We start from the raw sequence: 20,365 nt of genomic DNA, 5'->3' as shown, positions 1-20,365 counted from the left end.
AAACTGTACACATGAAATTAATGTATGAAATGAATTGGTATGACTTGGTTTTATTTATCATTTTTTATATGCAAAAAGATTGTATATGTTAGATTTTTACCTGATGCAGCTTGATACTTTACAGACAACATATACAAACCTATTGAAGACAGATTATCTCGTGTGTGTATTAAATTTTCTCTCGTATTTAAAAAATCTATTAACTTGCTTGTTCTAAAGCCTTCTATTGATGCAGTTAGGGGTAGTATGATGTTGAGCTTTGGGGGTCTGGTTTCCAAGAGGAGCTCTTCAGCTTGGACAAACAGACTGCTCTGGTACCTTCTCTGCACTTCTCTGTACTCGGATACATTCTGCACTTCAGGAAGAAAGTCTTAGACTGAGTAAAAACACTTTACATATTGAATTTGATGTGTTAAATGCTAGGTAAACCTCAGTAGTCTAGATCTCTTGCTAAAGTTTCTTTCCTGTTTTCACGTCTTTTAAACAACATGCTCCTCAGTATAGAAACTATTCTTTTGGGTCTTAAGTTTATGATAAATATGCTTGAAACAAAGTCTCTTATGCTTTAGCATCAATTTTGCAAATGTGCAGCATAGGGAGCACCTTTAAAGTTTCAGATGCACTGATGATAAAGTTTTACTGCTTGAATGCTTCAAATTGAAGAATGAAGTAGTTTTTATAGACCCAGTAGATGAACTTCTGTTTTTGCAGTCTCTGCAATAAAGCAAAATCTGTCATGTTGCTGCTGCTCTTTGTTAACTGCTGCTGCTTTATTAGGGAGAACTACATACCAGACATCTGTTACTGGTCTGAGATAGAGGTAATGGAAATGTAGGCTTGCACAACAGAGCTTGATCTCCCAACAGTGGACTTGAAAAATGAACGTTACAACTCAAGAGTTGTTTAGTGTTGATTATTATTGGTGTCTCATTCTACAGTTGCTTTTTCTGATCTACAATACTACTAAAGGAAATTGTGGGGGAACGATTCAAAATCTTTGTTACAGGCAACTTGGATACCGAGTCATCTCTCGCTTGACCAATGTTATCAAGTGCTGGTGCACAGGACAGTTTTGGCAAGCTGACAGCTTCTGTGGGATGTTGTGTGATTCACTGGCGCCAGTGAACTACACTGTGCTTTGGTGGAGTAAGGTACAGGCGTGTCCCTCAGCTTCTCTGGTCATTGTTTCAGAGTTTAGTTGTCTGTTGCTTAATACCCTGCTTCACTCACTGTTTCAGTGCATAGGTGAAGTGTCTGATATGGCTGCCACATGTTAGATAAGGGCCAATTTCACCTGGCTCCAAAGAGACCCACTGCTGCCCAGGGTCGAGCCAATAAACAGTGTTGGATGATCTCCACGCTGCAGCCCGTGGAGGAGCCCCCGGTGGAGCAGGTGGATGTGGCCTGGAGGAGGCTGCGGCCCATGGAGAGCCCCCGCAGGAGCAGGCCCCGGGCCGGAGCTGCAGCCCGTGGAGAGGAGCCCACGCAGGAGCAGGGGTCTGGGGGGAGCTGCCGCCCACCCGTGGGGGACCCGTGCTGGAGCAGTTTGCTCCTGGGGGAGGGATGGACCCCGTGGGACGGAGCCATGTGGGAGCAGTGCTTGAAGAGCTGCTGCCTGTGGGAAGCCACAGAGGATCAGTTTGGGAAGGACAGCATCCCATGGGAGGGACAGAGAGTGACCAAGAAGGAGCAGCAGAGATGAAGCATCAGGGACTGACCGCAGCTCCCATTGCCCATTCCCCCGTGCTGCTTGGTGGGAGGAGGTAGAAGATGGGGGGAAGGTGTTTTTAGTTTTGTTGTTGTTTCTCACTTCTCTAGCTTGTTAGTAATAGGTAATAGATTTCATTAATCTCCCTACACTGAGTGTGTTTTGCCTGTGACGCTAATTGTTGAGTGATCTCCCTGTCCTTATCTCAGCCCTTGAGCCTTTTGCATCATATTTTCTCCCCCTTTCCCTTTGAGGATGGTAAGAGAGCAGTTGTGGTGGAGCTCAGCTGCCCAGATGAATAAAACCACGGCACTACCTTAACCTAAATACTGAAGTTGGTTACTGCTTTCTTCTTGCAGTTTATATTCAACAGTATTTGCTGTAATTGTCCTTTATATTTTGTAGACTGGAAAATTCTCAAGCTGAAGCACAAGATGAGGCTTTGACCCTTGGAAGCTTTTATAGTTAGGCCTGAGATAGCGGTGCCGTCAGCTTTGTATTGACAATGATGCGGTAAAACTGGCTGACTCACCCCTTCTGTAGATGGTGCAGATGTTTCAATTTTAACAAAGATTATTCACACAGTCATTTTGTCATCCAGCCTTGTGAAACACCTTCTTAACAGCACTGCTGGAAAGCTTAAGAAATAAGCTAAAATATTGTTTAAAGAAGTCTTTTGTTTTCATTAGCCATACAAAAGCTTTAAAAACCTTTGTAAACAGAGTACAGATTTCTATTTTATTGTACTGGATTCTTATTTTTATTTATTTACTTATTTTTCTTCTAAAGAAATCAGAGTTTTTAGAGGAATTAAAATTGGAGCGTTCTAGATGCAAACCTTCTTATCCATACTGCTTGGCCATCCAAAATGGGAAAGTTTGGCTTGCTTAAAACTAAATCTGAGCAAATTTGAGACGTGATGCGTAAACTACTTCTTAAGGTCAATGTAGCCATGACAAGTTAATGAAGAACTTGAGTGAAATCCTCAGGCAAGTCTTGATGTCTTATGAAATCTGAAGCAGTAACATCAGCTGTAACATCAGCAGTAACATTCAGTACTTGGCGCTTTAAGCTGCTGCAGCGATGCCTATCTACTTGTGGGTGCCAGTGATGGCTGAGAACTGTGCTGAACTCACCGACTGTAGGAAGTCTCCACTTTTTTAATCCTTACTGCCTGTGCAGTAATTAATGCTTTTTAATTCTCATTAAGTTATGTGTTTTTAGATGAAAGAATTTCAAACGTTTTTTACATATGACTTATGTTAACCCTTATAAGGCAACTGAGAAGTAGGCCTGTCTCTACAAACTGCAGTTTTCTCAGGTATTTATTTTGTAAGCTTGCGGATTCCCTGAGGTTTCTGAATGACATAATTGAAACTGATTGGTGTCTAGCTGATTTTCTTTCCTCTTGCGGAGAGGTAAATAGCCAATGTCCTTGTGCTCTTTTTGCCTTCAGAGAGCACAGCGTCAGCTTTTGTTGTGGCTGCTTTGGGGTGGTTGTGGAATCTGCATCATCTTGGTCTCTGGTGCTTTGTTTATCATAGGTATATTTCTGTGTGTGCAGTCACTCATTCATAAAAGGAACTTATGTTGCTACTGGCTGATCCTGCAATTGACTAAAAAACCCCACATCATTAAAGAAAGAAAGATACCTTACTCGTGTACAGAAATATTATTTCTCATAAAATTGTGTGCACATGGTTCTTCGGATGTTGCAGGGCTTCTTACGTCAGTTGGTCTGATGCTCACAGACAGGTACATGAAGTCTTGAAGGGTTGGAAAGTGCATACTGTACCCTTATTTTCTCTCTGTGACTAATACATACAAGATAGTACTTTTGCTGTCTTTGGAGTTGTAACAATTAGAAATCAAGCATATCTTAAATTTTACACTAAGGTCTTAGGTCTCCATACCAACTGTATACCAGCTGTAGAAAGTTTTTTTTGTTGTTGTTGTTGTTTTTGTCAAGTGGACACGCAGGGTATTTGTCCTTATCTCCCAACTCTGCATTTCAGTTTGCTGTATATAACTAGAAATTCATCTTGGCTCTCTTGAAATGGCTGTGGAGAAACTGAGAAAAGACCAAATTGCGTGCATTACTGAACAAATTAATCAGAGGCCCTACTGAAGTCTCAGCGATGTGGTGCACCAGGCACTGTAAGCAGTTGTGATCCAGAGTTCTAGATGCAGTCTGTCAGAATTAATTTAACATGGGTGTTGTTATGCCCATTTCCAATTTGTACTTAGATTAGATCGTCTAGTTATTACTTTTTCATAGTTTCAAACGTGGAAATAAGAGATCCATTTCTACCACTTAGTGGTGGTTTTTTGTTTTTTTTTTTTCCTGTAGTACTTGTTTAGTATCTGCTATTATTGAAGTTATTATGCATTGACGGGGAAAGGAAAACAACAGTTGGCAGTTCATTTTGACTGTATTTTTGCTTGCCTATGCTGTATTCATGTGACAAATATTTTTTGTCTAAAGCAGGTAAACCAACGAACTGGGAAGATGGTGGCTGGGGAGCCTGGGATGAAGCAGAATTACCAGAACCTGTAAGTTCATATTTATGAGGATTGATTGCTAAAATTATCTTTTCTAAAGGACTATTTTACTTGTTTGCGTTTACTTTTTTTTTCCCCTTGGTAGTTATCAACTTGCTAAAATGGATCTTGAACAGCATTTTAAATGCTTCTGCTCTTGTCCATTGCTCTCGTAATTGTTTCTAAATATAGCTTGAATGGTTTAGTTATTGTGGTAATTACTCATTCTTGTATTCTGTCGGTTTTTTTCTCTCTTTCTGTGATGCTGTTGCCTAGTCTTTGCCTATAGTTATCCAGAGACAGTAAGCCTTGTTTTTGTCTCGCTTGGAGTCCCTTTGGTGGGAACAGTCTTGCAGTCCTTTCTGAGGAAGTAAAAACAACGCATCTTATTAGTATTTAAAATCCACCTCAACTTTGGTGAAACATAGACATTAAGGACTAGGCAACAGAACCAGCTTCAGTTTATATTTATAAATATAAACTACTTCATATATATATATATATATATATATATATATATATATATATATATATATATATATATATAAAATTTGTTGTTGTTGTTGTTAGTAGGCCTGTCCAATTCTGTCCCATTTTCTCTGCAGCTTCTGAGCAGTAACTGTGGAGTGACAAATTCATCCATCTAGTCTCAGGATCTAGGTTACTCTTAGAAAAATCTTAGTTCACAGTTGCATGTAAAAATACCATGCTGAGAACAAACACTGAACTAAATGTTCTTCTGGGATTTGGAAGAGAGCTTCCTTATAAATGAGTGGGCTGGTACCTGATGCTTATAAAAAGGGAACTGCAACAGCCTCAGGAGTACTGCTTATTTTGAGATAGCAACAAGGTTGGAGTAGGTGATCTTAGAGGTCTTTTCCAACCTAAATGATTCTATGATTCTCAGTACCTTCAACCATAATCAGAACAACATATTACTCTATTTTAGTAGAGAAACGCATCCAGTCCTGAAGTGCATTATCCCGGATCTTAAGTAACTTTGTGAATGCATGGTCTGTAGGTAAGACTATCAGAATTTCATGCTGTAGTGTGAAGTAAACTGTAATGGTGACAAGTATTGCCTTGATGTCTACCTCTCAGCAGTGTTGATGCTGCTCAGTTGATGATTTTCTTAAGAGAACTAATATAATCTTTTTTTTAAGATCTAAACTGAACCCCTAAATCCAGAACCACTGACATAAACATCTTTATAATGCTTGTGCAGTGAGTACTCTTATGTTGTGATTAAGTACTCTTATGTTGGGATGTGTGGATGATGTTACAGGAGAGACAAAATTATACATACGGGATGGGTGCAGAACAGTTGCTCTTTAAAGGGAAAGAAATCATCCCTCTGCCCAGCTACTGCTGCTGGGAATAACACAGCTGGTCTCAGATTGCTGGTAAGGCTGAGAGACTTTTAGCTGCCAGCTGACTTGAATACGATGTTTTGTTAGGAAAGCTGTCTGTGCAGAAATCCTCCGCATCTGAATGAATCATCTGAACAACATTGCTTGATTAAGTCCGTGTTAGAGCTAATGAGGTACACTGAGGAATCTGGACCTCACCTTGTTAATAAAACTCTTAACTGTTGTAATTGTCTGAATATGCAGGAGGTACGCCCAAGGAGTGGGACGGCATCTTTTTAGCTATTTACTTGAGCAGGGAAACATACTACAACTGAGGTGAGAAGTTAAAATGAGCATGGTTTCTCCCAGGGATGAATCACTCTCAAGCTGATGTCAAGGAATGAAAGGAGCATAAAAACTCTTGAATAGGATGGGTATTCAAATCCACTATAATTTTGATGAAATTAATGTGTTTCTCAGGCTGCATCTTTATTACATGTGCCATAATGTTCGTAATTGCCTCAATGTTTTCTGCTTACGATGTAAATAGATCAAGCAGGTGTAGCTGAGCTGTAACTGTCATCATTTATGCTCATTTCTTTTTAAAATGGCAAACTTATGCAATGTAGTTCACACCCTTCTTGCTAAAGTCCTGTAAGTGCTTCTGGCCAAGCATGTGAAGCCCTCTCTGCTTATTTGTTTCCATCCGAAATTGCTGGTGGTTCTAGGTTAAACTCTTAAGAAAGAAGGAACTGTCATCCACACAAAGATGATGATTCTGTGTAGAAGCATATTTGTGGAAGTAGAGACCACACATCAAAACAGAGTTCATCAGTCTAGAATAGAGTTGAGAACTATTATTGTAATGTTATGTTAACATGTTATGTTATAACATAACAATGTTATGTTGCTAAAGATATATTACAATATTTCTGTTACAATATTGTAACAATAGTTTTAAAAACATTAGAGGTAGCATAAATTGTATCTCTTCTTGGAATTATTCGTCACCTGAACAAGTATCTGTATCATGGAACTTTCACAAAGACAACATGGAACTTTTACAAAGACATTAATTTTTTTTAAAGATTCTTCTGTAAGGTGTCTTTTTATGCAACTGATTTCTTATTTAGTAGGGATGGTGATGCTGAAATCTCATTTTAAGAGCTGATTTTAATAATGCTGTATTTCACTTTTTTAAGTAGGCTTTTTACAAGTTAAGTTAACTTTTAAAATTAACTTTAGGAAGTTAACAAGTTGACTTTTTAAGTTAACTTAACTTTTCCTGTTTTAACACCTTTGTCAGTAGTGTGTTGGCCATATTTTAAGTCTTTTATGTTTCAAGTTACCTGTTTATGCATACAGATATTTTTGAATTCTGAGGTATTTTAATTCTTTTTAATCTTTAAACAAGTCTTTGATTTTGGTTTCTATTTCCTCAGTTTGAAACACATTACATTAAAAATAACTGCAGGGATTTTCTTTGGTTTCTGGTTATGTGTTTTTGCACTTAATACGTTTACCTTTGTCACAAGGAGTTAAAATCATGAGTGTCCCAGGAAATCATTATCACTATCTCTTTGTAAAGTCTTGAAAAATGCCAGTGTGCTCTGTGTGTTAGAAATACCTGGATAAAAATTGTTAGCAATTGGGACTGCAGTCTTGTAACCTCAGGTATCCCTGCTGAGGTTGCATGACTGTACATTTTCTGTGGAAGGAAAAAGTTTTTTGTGACTTCATGACAGGATTGCCTTTCTGCAAGGAACTTTCTCTTGTTGATATTGCGTAGGCAAGGACTAGGCCATTCATAGTGATGATGGATAGGAGTGGGAAGAAGCCAATCTCTTGTCATGCACAGATCTTTTCCTAGAGCCTTTCATAGAATCATAGAATATTTCAAGCTAGAAGGGACCCATGAGGATCATTTAGTACAACTCCTGGGTCTGCTCAAGATGACCCAAAAACCAGAACCAAACGCTTCTTGAACTCTAGCAGGCTCAGTGCCATGGCCACTGCCCTGGAGAGCCTGTTCCAGTGCCGGACTGCTATCAGTAAAGAACCTTTCTAACACCCAGTCTGAACCTTTCCTGTCCCATCTCCATGCTGATCCCTCTGGTCCTTTTTGCTGTCACCAGGAATACAGCTGAGAGGGAAATGTAGAATTCACACATAGCAATGAGGTGTAATAAGTGTAATAATGCATAGAGAGTGCAGGGTCATTGGTCAGTGTGTGAAGTAGCTGTTTTTTTTTAATAGAGGAGTTTCCTGTTACTTCACTTTAGGGAGTTGTAGGTGAAAACAACTAGCTCTTCACTTAATCCTCAGGCGTTTCTTACAAAGTCTGGGTTGAAGCTAGCTTAAACTGAGATTTGTACTTTACTGCTGCGAACCATATAGTTTGCTAATAAATATAGTCTAAAGCTTTTGCTGTGTTTGAACTGTAGAAGGGAAGACCCCAAATAAATATTACTTACAATCTAAACTCCCAATGGGGAGTTTTCTGTTTTCTGATTTGCAAACATGCAGATATAATTTGTGCAAGGTTGCCTTTTAGTGTATCATGGCTTTTTATGCACGTTGGAGGGCCAGCAACTTGAAAGGTGATTGGGCATTCAGCACTGGTATTGACAGCAAGTCAGAGTGTCATGAATCTTAGAGGTGTTTCTGTATGTAAAAATGATTGCATGCATTAACTAAAGCTTTACCTGTAGGAAGAAGAGGAATCTGCTTCCAAGAACCAGAAAAATTACTGGCTTCAAGACTGTGTGTTATCCTTGTCACCAACAAATGACCTGATGGTAATAGCCAATGAGCAGAAAGCAGTTTTCTTAGTGTGTAAGTATACATTCTACTAAGTATATGTGCTAGTACATTTAATAGTAGTGAGATCTGTTTTTTCTCCTGTCTACTTACCCTCCCAAGTCATATTTTGAAGAATTTTGTAATGTTCTATAGTAGCTGTTGTGCATTTTCTAGGTATTGCTTGCTAAGTTACTTATTTTGTCCTTATTTCTCATCTATAGTGTTATCTGAGAAAAATATTTAATCATTAATAATTAAATCCAAAATATGCTGTATAAATACCCTGTTAATCAGCACTGTTGACATTAATCATGCCCAATAAGCAAAACAAAACATTTCTGTTAGTTTTACCCTTACTAAAATATTTTAACTTATTTTTCTTCTCCTTTGAAAAAAATCAACTGAGTCACACTTGAAGGTGAGAAAATTGAGGTGGATTGTCTGATAGAAAATTCTTCTCCATCCTGAAGAATGTGTGGCTTTTTATTCTACTCTAAAGCAGAGTTCTCAAACTGTTTTTAGAGGTACCCTGAATACTATATAAACACTTGATCAGCCATCTTCCATTTGCAAATGTGCTAATGCCTGGGGTATTTCTCTTAACACGTGCAATTGGTGGTATATGTGCTTGATGCTGGGAAACCTAATGCTATGGGGTTATTCTTCCCCATTGCTCTCATGAGATCCCACCTGGAGAACTGCATTCAGCTCTGGAGCCCTCAGCATAAGAAAGACACAGACCTGTTAGAGCTGGTCTGGAGAAGTGCCATGAGGACGATCAGAGGTCTCAAGCACCTCTCCTATGAAGACAGGCTAAGAGAGCTGGGGTTGTTCAGGCTAGAGAAGAGGAGAACTTACAGCAGCCTTCTAGTACTTAAAGGGGGCCTACAAGGAGAGATAGGGAAGGACTTTTGGTCAGGGAGCGTAGTGATAGAACAAGGGGGAATGGCGTTAACTAAAAGAGGGTAGATGTAGATCAGGTATAAGGAAGAAGCTCTTCACTCTGACGGTAGTGAGGCACCAGAACAGGTTGCCCAGAAAAGCTGTGGATGCCCCATCCCTGGAAGTGTTTAACGCCAGGTTGGATGGGGCTTTGAGCAACCTGATTTTGTGGAAGGTGTCCCTCTCTGCCCATGGCAGGGCAGTTGGAACTAGACGATCTTTAAGGTCCCTTCCAACCCAAACCATTCTGTGATTCTTTAATATCCTTTAAAAACAAAACCACGCACACACACACACACACACACACACACACACACACACAAAATTGTTGAAGCTTGGAGTTGCATGAATAAGCAAATTTGCGTTAATTTGTCATGCTGCAAATGGAGTTACGTGCCCTTATATATTCTAAAAAACATGTAGGTTAGTTGCTAATTTTTCACAGAAAATAAAATGACAGTGGTACTCCTCAGAAAGTTCCTAATGGATCAAGAATAAGTAGATACTTTAGCTCACCTGCTAGAGAACTGCTGCGGCTGAACTGCTCTGTAGTAACTGTACCTACCACATGGCAGTGGTAGATTGTCCCTGTGTCTCAAGTTTTAGGCGTCAGACAAATCCCACGCAACGTGAGTTGTACATTTGAAACTGGAAGATGATTCAACAGTAAAATGTCAGTTGCAATTCAACCCTGTCAATAAGAAACCGTAGCGTTTTCTAACCTTGGTTATGATGCGATCATTAAAAGATGTCAGATTTAGTGTAGGATTCCCATGCCTGTTTTGGGGAGTTAAAGTTTTGCTATCTGTTTGAGCTCAACTTCAGTAATCATTCCAGAAGAAGCTTGCCCTTGCTTAATACTTTTATCCCAAAGATGCCTGTTATATTAATTGAACCTGTTAAAATTTCAGGAAGCGGGTGTTATTGTATGTAGGTTTTCGAACAAAACCAAGTGTTCAGAAGGATTGTAACAGCATAATGTTCTATTTGAGTTTGTAAGAGACAAGATTTCTAAAGAAAAGATAGTAAAAAGTGTTCTATTTACAGTCTTCAAGGTATCTAATTGGTGCTTAAAATAAGTGTGGTAGGATGTGTTATACAGAAGCAAAGATTTAAGAATAGAATTATATCTGTGAGATGCAAGACATTACAGTTCAATAGATGCTATCTGTTTTTAATGGCAGCTAAATGGAAGCACAGTGACCAGGGAAAAGAAGAAATGCAGTATGCTGTTGGCTGGAGTGGCTCTCTGAATGTTGAAGAAGGGTAGGTCTTGAAATGTAGTTGTGATTAAAATGTTTTTGTATTTAATAATTGGTAGCATATAGTTTTTTGGCTTTTATCCAAGCACATTCACGGTTTTATACATTTTAATGTTGAAAACAACACTAGTAAGTTGTGTGACCTTTGTCTGCATAGGTCACTCTTCATGGGCAGTGTGATATCTGAAGACAAGTTCATAAAATTGAGAAATGCTCTCTGCAAATCACTGTATTTCCATATAACTTAGGCATTCTGAACAAATCTGGATTATCAAGCTTTTTACAAGTTCCTGTTACCGGAAGATAGAAGTATATGTATTCTTTTATTATGGATTATTTATTATGGATTAGATGGTATTATGTCAGGGCATGTTGTAACTGGAAATGTATGAAGTTTTAGAAATTCTTCTTCACATTTTCAAAACCTAAAGCAAGTAGAAAGTCAGCTCTTTAATTAGGAAGTCAGTCGTAGTTACAAACAGTGATCAACATTAACATGCTTTTTAATGTATTAATCTTCTTAGAAGCATTGAATTTCATCTATGCTTTGCATCTTTGACCTCCATAGTAAATAGTCTTTTACATGTTTCTGTCATGTTTTGAAATGGTTTTAGGCTCTAAGTCGTTAAGAGGACTTGGAAAATTTGCCTTGGTCATACATGTGGTGTTTATATGAAATTTTTGCTAGATTTCTCTTCAGATAACCAGACTGATGATTTCTGGAATCTCCCATATGGAATAGGATTTGGATTTCCTTATGGAGTTTGCAGTCTTGAGTTGCTGCCTGCCTTTGAACATGACTGTTGGCATCAACCTTCTGTTATTCTGTAGGAGGCACTGACTTAACCAGTCTATCTCCAATCTGTAAAAATAAGCTTGCTGCTGCCATATATTTGAACTGTTTTATGGTGTGTCTGTTTAGGACTTTTCCCTATCTGAAATTACCCTGTCATTTTTTATTGAATACAAAGAAAAAAAAAAGCAAACTCTGGGGTCTTAATATTGTCAGAGCCCCAAGAGATGCTGTCATACTGGAATGGGTAGCTTTGTTTAGATAAACAGTTATATTTGCTGTGGCTTGATTTAAGGGTGTCCTGTAGGTGAGGGTTTTATTTCTGGGTAAGTGTAAATATAACAGATACTGTCAGATTGTCTGAAGACTTGAATTTTTTGCCCAGAGTTGCCTTCACCTGAAAATGCCCTGTGGTGGCTAAGCTTTCCTATTAAAGATGAGATTTCACTGAGCTGCGATTGTGCTGCGATTGTGTTGCAACTCATGTTAAACTTGCATTTAGAAAGCTTCTGTCTGTAATTGTCTAGCCTGGTAATTTAATTGTTCCATGGGGAGTGAAGGCGACCTCAAATGCAAATAATCTACAATACTGCAGGCATTTATGCTTAAAGTGATGTTTGGAATGTCATCTTGAATGTATATGCTTTTTCACAAAACCTCTGTACTGCTTGTGTTTCCCCAGAAAACTTCCTATTGTGGTAACAGTTAAATAACTTTTGATTTGAAATATTGTGGCCTGCCCTTCTGCTTGCCTTTTGCATGCCCTGCCTGCCATACATTGAATGTGCTCAGATTCTTCTGTAGCTGAGAAGACCATGCTCTTGAAATGCTCTCAAATTATAAAGTGGTGAAATGCGGTGGATGTAAAATCTTACTCAATTACATAATGTACTTCTGAAGTACATTTTGATAAGCATGGTTCAATTTTTTTTTTTAAGACTTGGTATATATCAATACAGATCAGAACAAATGTATTTTCCTTTATATATGTGTCGTTTGACTTAAATCTTTACTGAAAAGTATTGTCAGAGTAATCAGTCTGTGAATGATGAAAGAACATTAAAAAGGTGCAGTAAGTACTTATGCAATCTATTTGGGCACTGTTCATGTGAACTTGTAATTTAAAGCATTTTTTAAATGAAAGTGTTTTTTTTTGCCTTTTTTGGTATGAATTTGATAAATTATGTGCTGAGTTAATATTTTTTTAAAATATTAAAAATCCTGATTTGGCAAGATCTGTCATGTAGAGCAAACTTTCACAACTGGAGGATAAAATGCACTTATTTGTTTTATCTTTCTGTTTCTAGTGAATGTGTGAGTAGTGTATTATGTATCCCACTGGCAAGTCAAAAGAGGTAAGAATTGATATTCGTGTGAATATGCATTGTCAGTCTCCTTATATTAATTACGCTTACGTCTGCAGCTTAGAACAGGATTTATTTTTAACTTCTGGTATGTCTTTGTGAAACAGGAGTTCCACAGGTCGTCCTGACTGGACCTGCATTGTGGTTGGCTTCACCTCTGGCTATGTTCGTTTTTATACTGAGGTATGTTTCTCAGCATGGCAGGCCCACAAGGTAATAAACTGTAATAAACATTTCTATAAAATATCTATTTCTGTAGTTACTGATTTTTGCCTTCCCTTAAAAAAAAAAAAAAAAAAAAAAAAAAAAAAAAAAAGGACAATATTGTTCACACTCACTATTCTTTCTCTTTTAGAGTGGAGTACTGCTTCTTGCACAGCTTCTAAATGAAGATCCTGTCCTGCAGCTTAAGTGCAGAACCTATGAAATTCCCAGGCATCCTGGTGTCACAGAACAGGTTTTGTCAGATTATTTCAAAAGCGAAGTGGCAATGTTAAGGGGTATGGAAGGGAGTCTTCTCTGTGAATCCTCTACATCCTTTACCAGTGTTTGATGGGTAGAAAATTCTATGGAACAAGAGACTATGAATTTCTTGTTCTAGAACTATTTTTGCTTGTATAGTTAGAGGATTCAAGTTTTCTTTTACTTTTTGAGTTTGCTCTGTAGATTTGTTTCTGTTTTGTCTGTGACAGTGTTGCAAAGGAAGGATTCATTCATTTCCTGTTTTTTCATTTATGTGCACAAAATATGATAATATATTGATGAAAGGAGAAAACACATCTTGATAGATGCCAAGAGCTACATATACTCATTTGTAAGCACGTGCTTCACAGAGAAGATAGTGGAAATTTAAAAAAAAAAGTGTTTATTGGAGGTGGTGCTAAGAATCTGCATGTAATTTTGAGTATTTCCTGTATAGAGAAGGTTCTTGTAGACCTCAGGCTATTTAGTAGAAAAGTCATCTTTCTTTGCTCTTGGCTGAGTTGACATGCTTTATGCAGAAAACTAATGAAGTTACAAAAACTTCCAAGCTTGCTTTATGCAGATGCTCATGTGATTTTTAGTATGACGTTCAGTTTTGAAATACGGAAAGATTAAGGAATTTGAATCTTCCAATTTATATGACATTTTTGTGCCCAAGGGGTTGGTAATTCAGATACTAATCTCCTTTGATAATTTTGTTTGTAAAACCTTGACAGTTGTATTCTAGATAAACGTGTCTTTCTGTGGCCTTCACAAGCTGCTGTAACTTTTGTTTTCTCTCTAAGACATAAAATATATTAACCAAACATAAGTCACTGAAAGAAGATAAAAAAAAAATATAAAATGATGGGCTTTAAATAACTGTTCATATATGGGACAGTGTTAATACTTAATTTTAGTGGTTTTGCTGCCTGGGGCTTGTTAGAAATTAACTCTTTGGTTGTAATGCTTTTTTTTGTGTAGTTAACAGCTTCTTTTCTAGTTTGTACTGTTAGAACAGTAACTGTCTTCTCCCATTTGCTTTCACAGAATGAAGAACTAAGTATCTTGTATCCAGCAGCAATTGTGACAATTGATGGTTTCAGCCTCTTTCAGTCCCTTCGCGCATGTCGCAATCAGGTAGCAAGAGGTATGTTTAAGAGGAAATACTTATTTCTGAGTCTGTTAACAGAACATTACACTACATGAAATTTACTTAGGTTTGTCAGATATCAAATCATGGTGAAGTTTGTATCTTCCTTGCTTGTCCTTTAATGTGGATGCATCTATTGCATCTTTGCAGATTCCTTCCACAACAGAAAATGTCCTCAGAGTGCAAGTTGCCTGAGTGATATTGACTGTCTTGCACATTCTAAACATAAACTTAAAATCTTCTCATTTTTTTTCCTTTATTATGCTATTGCTTTGTCTTTGACTCAGTAGAGGTTTTTCTGTGTTTTATCAAATTTTGTCAGCTGCAGCATCTGGCAATGAGAATGTTCAGCCGCCACCATTGGCTTATAAGAAGTGGGGTTTGCAGGATGTGGATACAATTGTTGACCATGCTAGTATTGGTAAGCATTTCTGTTTGTTTTCAGATATTTGGCTTGAATGAAATTGAACGGTTTAGTGTTGTTAAGCTTGAGGTGATAGCACTTATAAGTGGTAGTGTTTGGATAAAAATAAATACTGGGAGAAGGCTGGTGTAATGAATGATAAAATTAACCACCATCAGAAGTACATTGTATTTTGTCTACTAGTCTCTTTGACAATCCACTGTCCATTTGAGGGGAGAGAAAGGATATTACAGTGCTATCTGTCTTGTCTTCTAATTTGGCAAGAAACAGACCAGAGAGACTAGATCAGATGCAGTTCTTCCCTTTTCTGCCAGGTTAAAGAACTGTCTGGCAGGCAAGTTCAGCCTGATGGGGGTTTTGCCTGAATCTAGCATATCAAGAAACTAAAATTTGAGATTGTGCCTTTTCAAAAAAGGCAAATGTACTTCTAGACTCCAACTTTTACTTCTTAGGAATTTGCAGAAGCCCAAATTCTTGTCAGACAGGCAGATCAGAGTGACAGTAAACTTCATTTCTCTTCCATCTTTTCACAAAAGCATGTGGGAGGTCAGAAGAGGGCTAAACAAGCAAGTGAAGTGCATTTGGTTAACCATCAATAGATGTGTTTTGCTGCTGAACTCTGCAATACTGATACTGTTCTTCAGGGTGCATCTCTGCTGGTTCTGTAGTTGTTAATGTTCAGCAAATATGTGGGAAGCTTCACTTTTCTTATCATGTAAGATTGTTCCTATTTTTTATCATCACAAGTCAGCTTTTTTTAATGAAAACTTGGACGCTTTGTCTTACTTTTGCTCTTCTAAACAAGCAAACTATGCATTATAATTAACTAAAAGACATTAGGTTATTTCTGCTGTATTCTTTGGAATGTATATGGTTAGAGGTACTCCTTCCCAAATCTTGGCTGGTCAGTCAAGAAAGCAAGGCAGGAATGTATTCAGACTTGCATTGCATGTTTTTGTTCTGAAAGTATAAGACACTCACTTCAATGTTTTTGTTAGGCATCATGACACTATGTCCTTTTGACCAAATGAAGACTGCCTCCAATATAGGTGGATATAATGCAGCTATAAAAAACAGCCCACCTGCTATGTCTCAGTATGTTACTGTTGGATCCAATCCTTTCACTGGTTTCTTTTTTGCCCTGGAGGTATGTACCACAAAGCTGACTTTCTGAAACTGTTTGAATAAGTAATTCTTTTTATTTCTATATATTTCTAAGTTATGCTTACAGACATTGTGTGCTGATGATTCCCCCTCTTCATCAGAAATTGGAATCATTTGGTAATGGTAGTAACGTCTGCCACAGGTTTCTGTCGATTATTTATCCTAAAACAAATTTGATAGAAATTTGTTAATTTATTGCAAATTAGGTAATCTGAGGTTTTATTTATAATTAGGTTGTGGTTGTGTAAACATGTCTCTTAGGGATTTTTGCAGGCTTTTGGGCTTCGGTCATGCATTTGGCCTAAGTATACTGTGGTGACTTCATACAGTGACAATGCTACTTGTAGAAGAGAACTACAGCTTTTGCTTAATGTTGCCTGTAATACGCTTAAACTTCCTTTGTTTCTTGTATTGGAGGAGAAGGTTGGCAATGTAGCTGTGTGTGTCTTGTACATTCAGACCCTACATCTGTGCTGGCCTTATCAGGGTTAAAAATTGACTGAAAATGCCAGAATTGGAATTTTGATTTTGTACTTGCTTTTGCAATATGTTTATGGCAGAACTGTTAGCATTGGTATTTGCAAGGACATCAAAGCCATATACCAGCTAACTCTTCATGATAACTCATACACAGAGTTTATTTAACTTCTGTTGCAGCCGAATTTACTGAGCTACCAGTGACTTGCGGGAGGATTTTGAAATGGTAAAGATGTCAGAATGGCTCTTCCGGGGGGCAATGAATTAAAATTTTGTAGAGTCTTAAAGCTGTGCTTTATAAGCTGAAAGTCCACAGGAGGCCTAAAAAACTACCTAAACTTTTTGTTTCTTCCTTCCAGGGTAGCTCACAGCCTCTGTTGTCTCATGTTGCCTTAGCAGTTGCAAGTAAACTGACTTCAGCATTATTTCATGCTGCTAGGTAATGAAATAAAAAATAATATTAAATTTTTTTTATTTTAGTAACTACCTAATAGTTTGAGATTTTTTTTTCAGAAACATTAATATAATTCTCCTAATACCATTTTCTATTGCAAGTGGCTGGCTTGGTTGGAAGAGCAAACATGAAGAAGAACCTGCCCAAAAACAGAAACCAAAAGTTGAACCAGCAACCCCATTGGCAGTGAGGCAAGTTTGATAATACTGTCTCAATTGCTTTAAAAATCTTTTCTTAATTATTTGAATTATTTTGAAAAGTGCATAACTGAACCTGTTTGTTTTTCCTGACTTTAAACCGTGATGGTAATTTGCTGATCACTTGTTTTAAGCTTTGTTTCATTTCAGTTTTATTCTGTGCAAATTATACATTTCTTCAACTTCTACTGTGTGTTTGTTGTTGCTGTAAAAGAAGTTTGCACAGTTTAATGTTAGTGTAAGTGCATGAACATCCCCTGAAGTTTATCACTGAAGTACTTCAAAGAAGCTGCATAAGTTGCTTGTTGCTTATAACTTAAAGCCTCTCAAAAAAAAAAAAAAAAAAAGGCATCTCCATTTCCTGTTGTGTGAGGAGAGAGAAAGGGGGGAAAAAAGGTTGTAACTTAATGCTTTCAAGAAGGCTGATAAAGACTAAGAAATTGGGAAGGACAATCAAGATTGAATTTAAAGTATTTTCAAGACTATTTGGCAGTCAGAGAGGGCTTACAAAGTAACACTGCTCTGAGAACCTTGTGTGACAACACATTGCCAAGGCAGCTGCTTATCCTAGTTTCTGAAGTTTGGTTTTCAGTAGGACATCGACAGACCTACAGGATCTCTCAGTAGAGAGCACAAAGAGTTGTCATCATTTGCTCTTCATTTTACCCAAATCTTTATGGTAGGAAAAACAGGAAGAGAAAAATTAGTCTTTATAAGATACTGTTTAGTATTTTTTTCAGAAAAATTTGTATCTAGTGTTTTTCTTTGATTTTTAGGTTTGGACTTCCAGATTCCCGTCGCCATGGTGAAAGAATATGTCTTTCTCCGTGTAACACATTAGCAGCAGTAACAGATGATTTTGGAAGAGTTATTTTACTGGATGTTACAAGAGGACTTGCAGTTCGCATGTGGAAAGGTATGATAGTACATGTAAATACAGCAAATATCTTTCAAAAATACTGTGGCTTCTTATATTCAGACTTAGAATTCCAAATGTTATTCCATTATTATGAAAGACTTTAGTATGTTGTCTTATTACAAACTGAATATTAAAGATGGATTTGTTGTGAACTCCATACAGGTATTGTACCAATCTCTGTAATACCGAAATAGCATATAGTAACAGTTTGGTTTGTATTGTTTCCCTGCAGTCTGTATCCCAGCAGAACGCTTTTGGCCTATTTTTTTTTTTTAAGATCTTTAGCTCTATTATCCAAGATTTCTTCGCTTGATAATCTGTAGTATCTTCTTAAATTCTGCTGATAAAGTAAACGATTTTTCAAACTTCTGTTTAGAAGACACACAATTCATTACACTGTCATTTCATCATGGTGACTGCATAGCAAGTGAGTGTTCAGTGTCTTCTGAACTGAGTTTTTTTAAGGAAATGTAGATGTTAAGCTTTCAAATTGTAATCACACCTAATCTTATAACATCTGTTCTCTCTACAGAATTAAAATCTTGCAGTTTTTTGTTTTTTTTTTTAATGAGATGAGAGAGATGTTTTATGTATAGGTAGTAAATCTCTCTCTCCTGACAGTTCAGATTAGTGGTCATGAATATAGTAGCAACTTCAGGGACGTGCTGGCAGTGTAATAGCTATAGTAATTTTTAAATATTTTTAAATAAAATTTTTAATAAATCTTTTCTTCCTTACTGAGAGCTTCATATAATGTAGGTTGTACTGTCAGAGGCCCAAGTTTTTTTTGGTTGTCAGACACATTTGCCAGCCTTTCCCTACAGCAGCTTTGAGTGAGAGTGTTGAGATGTGAGTTTGTTTGTTTATCTTAAGCAAATCTGTCTAATGAATTAAATATTTTGGACCATATCTTTATCATTAATACAGTTGTGAATACTTTGCAGCCTTCTTGGTGTAATATATCTTGTCGTAAGCTTGTTCTATGCATTAACGTTTCACTTGTGGATTGGAGTATTCATTCATGCTTACTATAAAACATTGCATTTAGTGATGTCAGCAGAATATTTCTTCCTCTTTTGTTTATGAAGTTTGTAAGAGTTTGTACTTGCATTACCCAGAGAGAAAGCGAAGATGAGCATTGTTTACTAAGAATTGCATTTTAATCGCAAAAATATATGAACAAAAACTTACATATCCTACTTGACTATGCAAGTTTCCTTCTTCATTAAATCTTCTCTTTAGTTTTGAAATGTAAGAAATTTGGATGCGTCTCTTTTCTCTGAGAAGTTTGTGCATTGATGCAATGTTGAAAGTACAGACCAGGTGAGGGTTTTTTTTTTTTTTTTGGTTTTTTGTTTTTTTTTTTTGTGGCTTCTCCCAGAAGAACTTGTTCCTCGCAAAAGTGTTGCAAGAGGCAGCATTTGGTTTGTCTCTGAGGAGTCTTCTGATGGGCCCTGCTCTGAGTGCAGGGACCAAAGCTTAACAGGAATCGGGCTATTGAAAAGTTTGACAGCTTGCCACTGGTAAGCGGGTGGTAATGTATCCTCATCTTGCATTATTTTCTGTACACTAATGAATTTCTGTCTTCTCTTACAAAGGGTACCGTGATGCAGAAGTTGGTTGGATACAGACTGTAGAGGACCTCCATGAGAGGGAAACTGAGAAGGTGGATTATTCTCCTTTTGGAAATGCACAGTGTCCAAGCAGAGTGGCTCAGTTCCTTGTGATCTATGCTCCAAGAAGAGGAATTTTGGAAGTGTGGAGCACACAGCAAGGGCCTCGTGTTGGGGCCTTCAATGTGGGGAAGCATTGTCGGTAAGAAATGGTTAGGATGTGGGCACACTACGCTGTGTTGGTGCAGTACACCAGTACATGCATATTCCAGTGACAAAAGAGGAGAGCACTGGCAGGCTCTTTCTGCATTCTCTGGAGTGTTTCTAGTGAAAGCAGCAACTTATTTTATAGAATGAGATTCTGTCATGCTTCATCACTCTACAGACATCACTGATAAACACATCTAGCAGTTGTTAAGCTTTAGCTTTATATATAAAAAAAAGAGTATCATTTTATTCAAGATACGAAAATTGAAGGTTGCTGATTTCATTCTTTACTGTAAATGCCATGTTTTTTTTCATTGGTTTCAGGTTATTGTATCCTGGTTATAAAATAATGGGTTTAAACAATGTGACCAGTCAGGGATGGCAGCCCCAGACCTACCAGATATGTCTTGTTGATCCAGTTGCTGGAAGTGTAAAAACTGTCCATGTACCTTTTCATTTTGCATTGAGGTAAGGACTTCATGGACTCTATTTAAGCAACTGAATTTCATTATTGTTTTTAGAAACTATTTTATT

At 37.4% G+C, this 20,365-nt stretch overlaps 1 protein-coding gene across 4 annotated transcripts in view; it reads left to right on the top strand.

Moving 5' to 3' along the window:
• RAB3GAP2 (RAB3 GTPase activating non-catalytic protein subunit 2) overlaps nt 1–20,365 on the top strand; it is a 47,325-nt gene that overhangs the window by 5,307 nt on the left and 21,653 nt on the right. Inside the window, exons 2-15 of one of the 4 annotated variants that reach the window (XM_082756270.1) lie at nt 4,197–4,261; nt 8,310–8,433; nt 10,527–10,608; nt 12,705–12,752; nt 12,869–12,944; nt 13,117–13,218; nt 14,274–14,373; nt 14,699–14,797; nt 15,799–15,947; nt 16,801–16,880; nt 16,997–17,086; nt 17,869–18,008; nt 19,610–19,826; nt 20,156–20,299. In XM_082756270.1, the coding sequence (XP_082612396.1) occupies nt 4,197–4,261; nt 8,310–8,433; nt 10,527–10,608; nt 12,705–12,752; nt 12,869–12,944; nt 13,117–13,218; nt 14,274–14,373; nt 14,699–14,797; nt 15,799–15,947; nt 16,801–16,880; nt 16,997–17,086; nt 17,869–18,008; nt 19,610–19,826; nt 20,156–20,299 (1,516 nt within the window). Of the gene's footprint in view, nt 1–4,193; nt 4,262–5,213; nt 5,271–8,309; nt 8,434–10,526; nt 10,609–12,704; nt 12,753–12,868; nt 12,945–13,116; nt 13,219–14,273; nt 14,374–14,698; nt 14,798–15,798; nt 15,948–16,800; nt 16,881–16,996; nt 17,087–17,868; nt 18,009–19,609; nt 19,827–20,155; nt 20,300–20,365 lie in introns of those variants that run through there. The other 3 variants (XM_082756271.1, XM_082756269.1, XM_082756272.1) reach the window with 3 other exon arrangements.

Source organism: Aythya marila (assembly GCF_965140915.1).
Source record: "Aythya marila genome assembly, chromosome: 3".
Lineage (NCBI taxonomy): Eukaryota > Metazoa > Chordata > Aves > Anseriformes > Anatidae > Aythya > Aythya marila.
Note: the sequence above shows the minus strand (reverse complement) of the source record. Positions and strands in the feature narration are given on the sequence as shown.